We start from the raw sequence: 10,168 nt of genomic DNA, 5'->3' as shown, positions 1-10,168 counted from the left end.
CCACAGGGGCTTGTGTTGGTCACTTACTTACCAGCTCTAAAATTGGAAAAGCTTTCTTTCAGAACAAGACACTGAAAGCTCCCGATTTCACCAGGCTTTTGCACAGAGATCAGTCATCATGTTCTAGGGAAAAATCTAGAGCCAAAGGAACCAGCTAAATACCTGCCAGCTGTCCTAGCTACGTGGCTAGAGACTCCAGCACTCAACCACAAAGACTGACCTGAACATGACACGGTTATTGTGTGACACAGCCGAGTACAACCAGCATGCTGCAATTTTTTATTGGTGTCTATTAAGAGCATCTTTGGCACTGCTCACTCCTTTTTTGTCACAGCACTGGTGGGCACACAAAAGCTTTCTCTTTCCCCAGGACACTTCTAAGTCCTAAACACGCATTATTAGCCTTTAGACTCTGTTGGACCAGATGATCTCAGAGCCCTTTTCTGACCTAAATGATTCTGTGACTCCGTACAGCCCAAATACGCTGTCAAACCTTCCCTCAGTGGTGCTATTTATGTAACCAGCAGGAAGAACTGTCTGGCTGGATGTTAGGAGCCGACAAACACACATCTAGATAGTGGTGGCTTTCCATCTCGGTGTTCAATACATGCCAGGTGTACCCTGCAAAATCCCCGTGCGTGTGACAGAGGGCGCGGTGCGGGGCAGGGCCCAGGCCTCCACCTCCCTCCAGACCCTAAAAAGGAGCATTAAGGCCGGGGCTTTCCCTATAGCGGAGGGGCCATAAGGGTGGTGGGGCCGGGTACAGGGCGGCCCCGGGGGCTGAGGCGAGGCCGCGTCCCGACTGCTCCCGCCCCGCCGCCCTCCTCTGGGCGGCCCCGGGCCCGGCCCCACAGGGAGGCGGCCCCGCCGCCGGGAGTCCCGGGGCGGGCGGGCCGCGGCCATGGAGCTGCCTGCCGTCAGCCTCAAGGTACGGGGGAGCGGGGCAGAGCCGCTGCCGGGCTCCCCGGGGCGGAGGAGGCCGAAGGGAGGAGGAGGAGGAGGAAGAGGCCGGGGGTGAGGAGGCTCCTGCTGGGGTAACCAGCGGAGGGAGCCAGGGGAGGGGGCGCTCGGCGCCGCCGCCCTCTGGCGAGGCAGAAGCCTTGAGCCTGGTGGGTTGTGGAGGGTTTGAGGAGGAAAAAAGGGGATTTCTGAGCCTTCTTCCTCACGCGGGTCAACGCTGCAAAAGCTCTCAGTCACCCAAGCCGGCAGGCGATGACTCCGAGTTGTCTGTTTAGGGCAGCTGCTGGAGTGTCCGAGGAGTGGGTTGGGGCAGCTGCCTGCTAGCTCGTGTCCCTAAAACTTGTGTGTCCCTAAAACTTGTGTCCCCCTGGAGGTTTCTAGCTCAGCTGACCAGAGCTAATCCAGGATAAACACTAGAGCCTGAGGAGGCGAAGTTTCTGCTTGTCAGGCAAAATGCCTTAGGAAGGCGATCCCATTTGTTTTGAGGTTATCAGCACGTCGATGATAGGAGTTGCTTTTCTGGTTTTGGGTGGGGAGGGCTTGAATGGGAGTAATCTTAAAATTTCCTTAGATATTTGTAGACAGAAATGGGAAATCAGGGACTTCTCACGGTTGCATTAAATTTTAACTTTAGGAAGAAGCACATCTTTGCAGAGAAGCTGTAGAGGGAAAAATCACTTGTTTGCTTTTGACATTGCTGTTTCATATTGAAGGCTTCTCTGATACGAGGCAAATGAAATTTTCCTCTATTTTCCCTCCTTTTATCACGTGTTCAGATCCCTGAGACTTCCAGGTGCACGTGTCCCTTTTCCCAGCTTCCCTGTTTTGTGTTTCTTGTCTGGTATGGCAGGTTTCAGGAGCCTTCTTTGGTTAAAACTTTGCCTGAGGAATGAAAGCCTCACAGATCACATCAGGCTTTGGCTGCTATTGATTCACAAAGCCGTGAGAGGTGGGAGCCTTGGAGCAGGCTGCCTGCAGGTGGGCAGGACAGCGTTCTCTCGGCTGCTCTTAGGGATTCAGCTTCATACAGGAAGGCTTTCAGGCGAACTTGCTAAATGAAAGCTGAGAGTTCATACAATCATCTTTCCCCCTCTTAATAGCTCATGGAGAGAAGTGACTTCCCTTTTTAGAGGCGAATAAGCAAACGAATTTTTCAAGGCCTGTCATGTGGATTACATCGCATTCTGGAAAGGGGCTGATATTTTGCATTGACAAATTTCAACTACAGTGCGATTCCCAGAGCACTAGAAGATTAAAAGGTCTTGTGTGCTGCTTTGGCTTTTAACTTTTTTTCCCCTGTGCTAAAGCAGTGAAAAATTACATCTAATTAAAAAAAACTCTGCCAGTGAAATGCATGTTCCACCATGGGAGGCAGAAAACAGACGTAGTTCCTGAATGAATGAGTCACCATGACAACACAGCTAAAACGTTGCCTCTCTCTGGTTTTGGGCAACCATTCCCTAATCTCTTCCTGGGTAAGAGTGACCTTCACCTGGACAAACTATTTTCAGCATTAAGAAGTAGTTTTGTCAAATCTGCTGGTACTGCTCTGGGGCTGAAGGTCTGCAGCACAGTGAGTTAATAATTGTACCTGCATCTTTGTACTCTGCCTGAGTTATGGCTGCTTCTCTGAAACACATCACAAAGGTGGGAAAGGTTCTTCTTTGGAAAGGGACTGGGAATAACACATGCTGCTGCTATTCGTTGACATTAACTGCTTACAGTTTCTATGAGATTAAAAAGATGAGCCTCATGAAAGAAAAGAGCTCCAAGAAAACTGCGTGACTGAGTTGTGTTTGTGCCAGAACACAGCAATGCTTTAGCTTTGAGGTCCCTCTCTAAGCTACTTGCAGATGGGGAATACACCCATGGAACAGCATCTACTGACACCTACGATTATTGCAATAAATGTGCTGAACCTTGATATACCAAGTTTGATCAAGTGTGGATGATGCCCTACAATGCACGTGCCTGAAAATGTACGTTTTCATTTCAGGCGTTTTTACATGCTAGGCCACAGAATCGTAAAATGATTTTGATTAGGAGAAACCTCTGTATGTCACCTAATTCAACCTCCTGCTCAAAGCAAAGCTAATTTCAAAAGTAGATCAAATAGGTCTGCTCAAAATTCAGCTGGCTTGTACAACCGTCTAAGGATAGAGTCCTTACAGCCTCCCTGGATAGCCTGTTCACTGCTTAACCACTCACAATTACTCTGTTATAGTGGTCACTCAGATCTATATTTGGGTTAGTATATCCTCAGATGAATATAAATCAGAGTAGATGAGATCACTCTTGAAAAGAAAGTTAGATACTGCAAGAAAATCTGGAGCCATGGCGTCTTAATTTAGGCAAAATTCAACCTCGTGCTACGTTCTGTGCTGAAGCCTGTTTAAAGGCATGAGTTCCTGTTCCCAAGAGTTTCCTAATGAGACCCAGGATCTTTTTATACTTGGCAATTAGTTCTGTCACATGCTGGGATTTGCAGAAGAGCCTGAACTTCCTCTCAGCTCGCCCTGATGGGATGCTTTGAAACACATGATCATCCTCATCTTGCCCGGAAGAGACAGGCACAAAGTTTCTACCCCTCATATTTTACTGCCCTCAACACTAGTTCAGCTCTTAGGAGTTCTTTCTCTAAAGAAATAATGTATGCCCTTCTTAGGCATGGATAGATTTCCTTGAACACATGGAAATAAAGTAAATTTTTGTCTTATCAGGAGACTGCCTGCAAATTACCTAATCTCCTGTAGTGACTGTAGCCTTAAATCCCTTTCATTAATGCTACATTTTCTATGTTAAAGCAAACCAAGACCATCAGCAAATTCCATAGTGCCCTGAAGAACTGTCAGATAACTCAGGCTAATAGCTAGGAGGGGATGTTACGTTTATCTTTATGCAGTCCTCCACGCTATCGTCCCTCATTTACCTGGCTGTGTGCTGGTGACTGAGCATGCTTCGTAATTTAATAACTGCAATATTGATCTAGACGGCTTTTAAAAAAAAAAAAAAAAACCTGCATTAATTATGTTAACTGGTGAGCCTTGAGGGGTCTTGCGGGTATGTAACATGCAATTAAATACTACCTAATTAAGAATTTCCCTGATGTTGTGATAGTCTCTTGAGTAAATGCTATTTGCATGTCTCCATTCTTACCCAGGAACATGTTGTATTTTACTGATTAGCAGTTTCTGCCTGGTCTCTCTGGTACAATTCGGGAGGAGGGGAAGTAGCAGGAGGTGGTGAAGTATTTTGTAGGCTTTCATGAGCAATTAAAAAAATATATCGTTATTAAAAATCTGTTTAAGCAGCGTTTGAAGTTACGACAAGTCTGTGCTTCTCAGGGTGAACGCACAGCAGATATGCTGGGGTACTGCAGCGAAGCGAGAGCTCTGTCTTATCATCAGACATCTACACTGTGATATCTGAGCAGAACAGTACAAGCCACAGCAGATGCATCGCTCCTCTTGATTTCCTGGCTCTGCTTCACTTGTCACAGCTTTGTTGGTTATTAACCCACTTCAAGCAACTAGTTTTGTGTGGAGTTAGAGCAGGGGTAGAGGTTTTGAGCCAACAAATGTAGCAGGATGTCACGAGAACTTAAATATATTTATTTTTTAGTGTCTTAATGCTCCTGTCTGCATACAGCTTTCCCACGTGAAGCAAGTCATTTAGCCCTTCTCTACTTATTTCCCAATTGTGTGTGTATATATGGAGGGGGGTGGGCATGTTTCAGAGTGGTTTTGGTGGTTTATGTTGTTCGCTTGTTTGTTTTTTACCAAAGTCAGCATAAATGCCAATTGGAGCCTTTCTCACAGACAGGAAGATGGAAGAATGCCTGCTTCCCATGGATCCTCTGATACGTAACAGAGTTGGGTCCTGGCTTCAGCCTTTCCCCCATGAAGCTGCTAACAGTCCCTGCCTGCCATATTACTGTTTCCATACATGCTTAGAGAGCAGACATATAAGAGCCATCTCCCATTGTCAAACATGGTTGAAATTGGCCTGTGGGTTCAAAAGCAAGCAAACACATGGATATATGTATAGAAAAGAGTGAAGCGGTATATTTTTGTTCCCATTTGCTGTTTTAATAAGTGTGTAGAGTATATCTCCTTGGTTACGGAAATGTCAAGTGCTCGTGAAGAGAATCCTTGCATGACTTCTTACAGGGAAATGCTTTCTTTTTGGATTTGTTGCCTTAAGCAGCACAAGGATCAGGATCATTACAGCCACCTGAAAAAGTACAGAATCTCTGATAGCATGATCTTAGTGCTACTTAGGGCATTGCCAGAATTTGGGTCCTGGTGGCTTTGCTGGGGATGAAAAGAGCTGCGTGCTATGGCAGGATCAGGTCCTTTGGCTCTTAGAAGATACCTTCGGGTCTGTTAATATTGCAGCAAGGTTAAGCCACTGTTCTTAACATGCTGGAAAGAGGTAAAAGGAGGATTTCCAGAGGACTACAACAAAATTGCTGTAAGCTTCAATCTTGGCTATCCCTGGACGTCTTGGATGCCAAACTGGTCATGTACAAACTGCTAGCACAGTGTGAATGAGATGGCCTGCTTTCTGTACGAACTCTTGTGGAGTTCCAAAATCAATAATGCATTTAGGACAGACTAAGTCGGCCTGAATCAACTGTCAACAGAGATGACAACAATAATGAATGACTATAGTGTAGCACCACAGGAAATACTCAACAGAAGCAGAGAAAAATGGTTTTGTCTTCACTGTCCCAGTTGCTAAGCCAGCTTTCTGCAGTGGTTCATGGGTCCAGGGCACTCTTGGTGACAAGACAGTGTAATTTCACATCAATCTTCCCCCAGTTTTCCCAACTTGCTGACCTGTCTTCCTCTCTGTTTTTCCACAGGCCATCATTCTGGTACACTGGCTGCTTACAGTGTGGTGAGTACCTGACCTGGGTGAGAACAGGGTATTCCTTCCAAGTAGGTACAGGATGTTTTGGGGGAATCAGCACTCCCCATTTGTGCCTTGTACAAGATCCTAAGCCCAAGTGTTTATATGGGAGGGATAAATTCAAACACTATTGCAGGCGTATTGTGAATTTGGGCTGTTTTTTTGTCTTGTTTGGCAGGGGATGCATGAATGACTTGTTTCCAGCCTCCTATGCCTGGGGAAATTTCAGTATCCTTGCAGTGGGGATCTGGGCTGTTGTGCAGAGAGACTCCCTTGACGCCATCATGATGGTGAGTGTGAGAGTATTTGCCTCGGCCCAGCTGCTTAGGGAGAGGGTGGAGGGCAGAAACAGCTCCTTTGAATCAGTGATGATCTTCAGCTGTTCCCAATATAGCAGTCAACAAGTCAAACTCACTTTTTCTCCCCACCCCAAGAGAGCCTGGATTTTACTTAAGCACTATAAACTGTGGTGAGAAGCACTCAGTATCCGTTATTTTGCTTCTCAGGGGTAAGGAATATATAATTCTTATTTTTTACCTGCTGTTGTGATTTTTTTTAATGTCAGAAGAGGGCTCAGTGCTTAGTACACGTGAGTTAGAGGGGCTTTATAAATCCCTTCTCTGATCATTGAAGAGATTGGCAAGCAAAAATAAACAGCTCCGGAACATATCATGAGAAGGTGTGTAACGGATGTGAAGAAAATGCATGACACATGAGATTATACGCTTTAGGAATCTGTTTACCTGGGATCAGTGTCAAGGGTTAGAAATGTGTGATACTGGGATGAAGACATGATTGTGTGAATGCAGATTTTCCAGCAAATAGACTCTGTAACTCACTGTTATTCCTAGTGATTAATCTCCTATTCAGATTATGTCCTGTTCTCTCTTTCCTTCCAGTTCCTGACTGGCCTGCTGCTCACAGTCCTCACAGACATCATTCACATCTCTGTATTCTACCCTTCAAATGATTATTTGACTGATGTGAAGCGGTTCAGTATAGGCATGGCAATCTTCAGCCTCCTCCTTAAACCTGCGTCCTGCTATTTTGTGTATCAGATGTACCGGGAGCGTGGAGGAGAGTACACCTTCAACATAGGTAGGATGCTTCTTCTGCCTCCACATCCTCTGGTGTTAGAGAAGGCTGCTTTCTACTCTGTACCCTTCAGCCTGAGCCTTGTGCAGCTGGATTCTGTCCCCCTTTCCAGGGAGGCAGATGGCCCTTCTCTTTCTCATGTCTGTTTTCCTCTTTTGTGGTCCTGCCATGTCTTAGTCCTTAAATATATTCTTCCTCTTCCCTTGCAGACCTGGAGTCCTCATCTGACAGCAATTTTGCCCATTATGGTATTGACACAACTGCTGTCACCCTTATTCAGTGTAACTCAGGTTTTTCCTCTGTTCCACCTCCTGCATTTGTGTGGGCTTGTTGGAAGCCTTTGGGTGTCCTTCCCTCTTTGTCAACCTTTTCTTTTCCTTCTGTGGGGAAAGTAAAGGCAGCATCCTGTATAGCTGGATTAGGCCTATGAGGGAAAGAGGCTGGATTTCCTATCTCTGTGTATGTGGGTCTCATCTCCTAGCTATCTTGAATGCTTTGGACTTCTGTTTCCTCACCTGGTAAATGGGACTGATGTTCACCTCATGCAACTTTGCTTGGAGGCACTTGTTTTTCTCCTGGTTGTAGTTGCTAGTGATAATGTGGCATCCTTGCCCAAGAGAAGGGCTGTGGCTGGATGTTCTCAGCTTCTTTGCCAAGCATGCCTGGTGCTAGTTCATAGTGGGACAGCTGCCAGGGATTGTTTGCTGCATGGGAATACACCCCGGGAAAACCAGCAGTTTGGCACAGTTAGCTTTTTTTTTCCTTCCTGAGGCTGTGCAGGACAAAGGATGGTGTAACTGACATTGCAGTGGTTGAAAGCTGTCACTTACTTTCTTTGCTAGCACCAAAGCAGTATCAGGCTTCCTGTGAAGGTGAATACTTGCACTGCCACTGAAGGAAAATGGTGGTTTCAGGGTGTTATGTGCTATTTGCATCTCTGATAGTGGAATGTGGATGTCTTCTCCATCAGCTGCTTGTGCAAATGCCAGGCAGATTTGTCTTGGCTATGTCAGAAGGCCTGTGTCCACTGCAGTGTCCTGATGTGGGCTGTGTTTGCACCAGGTTATGAGCTGCTGACTGCTCATAACTGGGATTTAATGTCTTTATCCCACAGGAAGTATAGGTATCATTAAGGATTGACTGATTTTTTTTTTCCCCGCTTTGCTTAGAACTTGAGAGTATTCTCCCTTTTTACCACACTATTCCAACACAGACATGCTGTCAAAGAGTCTTTTCCTAGGCATAGGTTGGAATTCAGTCACTCTCCAGCTTCATATCTTCTGAACTGTCTTTCTCACAATGCTCAGTATGAACTCTGTGCTGTTTTCTGTTAAATGCGGCTGACAAACTCTCTCATTTTCTTAATATCTGGCATTTTCCTCTTAAACTTAACTGTGCTGTGTTTTTTCTGGTCCTCTCTCATTTTCTTTTGAAACAGAATTTCTTTTTCAGCTTGGCAGCATCCTTGCTGCATAGAACGAGCCTCTTGTGGTTTGAGACCCACCTTTGATTCGGGTAGATTTCTAGCCATGGCAGATGCCTGGCCTATAGAGAGCTGTCCGAGCACATTTTCAGTATCTTTACTATTCAGGGGATAAGCAGGGAAAGATATGTGATTTTTGTACTAGTCTTGTACCATGGACAAATTGTTCATAGTGCAACTGGGAGCACTGCTGGATTCAAATTTAGTGCCATGGTGTGGCACACTTGAGACATAGCTGGGTTGTTGGAAGAGTGGTTCACAAATGAATCATGCACTTAAGTCCATGCTGTCAGCTAGCCATGGTTCCTGCTGCTTCTGTTTGTTGCAAGATCCATTGATTTTACCATAAACTCATCTCATAAACTTGATCTTGCTGAAATATGCTATTACAGCAGCCTGCTATGCTGCTATGTATTATTGCAAGTTTTGCTTTCTAAACAGCCCCATGACTAAAAGTGCTTCTTGGGGGATGAAGGGGCATGTTCAAATACACCTCAGCTATTTTGCTTTTGTTGGAAGGATGTTTTCTTACCTCCTGCCTGTATACTGAAGGTCACGGAACAGGTACTGGGGAGCTGGTAGAGTAGCCAACATGGTATGCTCCTGAGCTTTTGGTTTCTTCTAGAGGATTCAGTTTTCGTGCTTTTTAATTTTTTTTCAAGCTTGTTCTCTTCCCTTTCTGTTCAGGTCTCATCCGTGCAGGCCAGGATCGCAGCACCTATGAGCCAATTGATCAACAGGATGCCTCTCCGCAGTGGCCTGACCCAAGCAAGGCAGCCCCACATCCATACTGAGGTCCTCATCTGCAACAGAACGGACACCTCCCTCACCCAGTCCAGCCTTACACTACTCCCATGTCTGTTCTGATGGCACAAGACCTGCTACTGAACAAATAAGAGAGGATGTGATTATGTTTTTCTTTTGCCTCCCTGAAGGTTAGGCAGGGGGGTTCCTGGAGTAAGTCCAGAAGATCTCTAATAACATGTTAAGCACTGGGTCTTTGTAATTCCTGTACACTTTCCTTTCCTCTCTCCCTCATATCCCTCCCCTGTATATGCAAATGGATGAACCTACTACGTTCTTCCTGGTTTTGTACTGGGCATCCTCTCTACTGTAAGTAAGGGAACCACTCTAATACTCCTGGACAAACTATCTTTAAAAGGCTTACGGACTACAATACTCCTGGACAAACTATCATTAAAAGGCTTACGGACTACTCTTAACACAGTTCTGCCTGCTTTCATGCTGATACATTTCCAGGAAACATCTGGGAGTTCCTGGGGGCTGTTTTTGATGTTTTTTAATTAAGATTTATGACCATAACTCCCTGTGCTAGCTGTGGTTTTGCATACAGCTGGGATTGGTATAAAATGCTCTTGCTGGACCACAGAGTATTCACTGAAGCTTTTACGCAAGTTGAATGTCCTTTGGGATACTTACCATGACTGTTAAATGTTGATTATAGATGTTCTGTGCCTTGAAATGTCCTTCTGCCTTCAGCTGCCTGTCTTAACAGAACTTGAAATGTTACATTTTTCTACGAAAGTTATAAAAATGAACACAGGTTTTGTGTCAGAAAAATTATGCTGGTCACCTCTGTCTTATTTGAAAATGTATGTATTCCTAACGATTTGGGACTGTAGCCAGGCAGTCTGGGAGTGCCATTATGGGGCAAGGTCTACAGGGCTTCGATGACGTTTGTGTAAGCTTTACACA

The 10,168-nt window shown here is 45.4% G+C and overlaps 1 protein-coding gene across 3 annotated transcripts; it reads left to right on the top strand.

The window, feature by feature from the left end:
• Window positions 1-747: 747 nt before the first annotated feature.
• Window positions 748-10,036, top strand: AGTRAP (angiotensin II receptor associated protein). Of its 3 annotated transcripts, none has more exons than XM_068658205.1 (6): window positions 748-928; window positions 5,828-5,862; window positions 6,053-6,164; window positions 6,774-6,972; window positions 7,179-7,217; window positions 9,115-10,036. In XM_068658205.1, exons 1-6 carry the CDS (start codon window positions 902-904, stop codon window positions 9,174-9,176), a joined length of 474 nt encoding a protein of 157 aa, XP_068514306.1. In that variant the 5' UTR covers window positions 748-901; the 3' UTR covers window positions 9,177-10,036. The 3 variants fall into 3 exon arrangements, with proteins under 3 accessions (XP_068514306.1, XP_068514304.1, XP_068514305.1); XM_068658203.1 differs by having other exon boundaries at window positions 751-928; window positions 9,140-10,036; XM_068658204.1 differs by lacking the exon at window positions 7,179-7,217 and having other exon boundaries at window positions 764-928; window positions 9,140-10,036.
• The last annotated feature ends 132 nt before the right edge of the window (window positions 10,037-10,168 follow it).

Source organism: Anas acuta, chromosome 22 (assembly GCF_963932015.1).
Source record: "Anas acuta chromosome 22, bAnaAcu1.1, whole genome shotgun sequence".
NCBI lineage: Eukaryota > Metazoa > Chordata > Aves > Anseriformes > Anatidae > Anas > Anas acuta.
The sequence above is the reverse complement of the archived record's forward strand: the minus strand, read 5'-3'. Positions and strand labels throughout refer to the sequence as shown.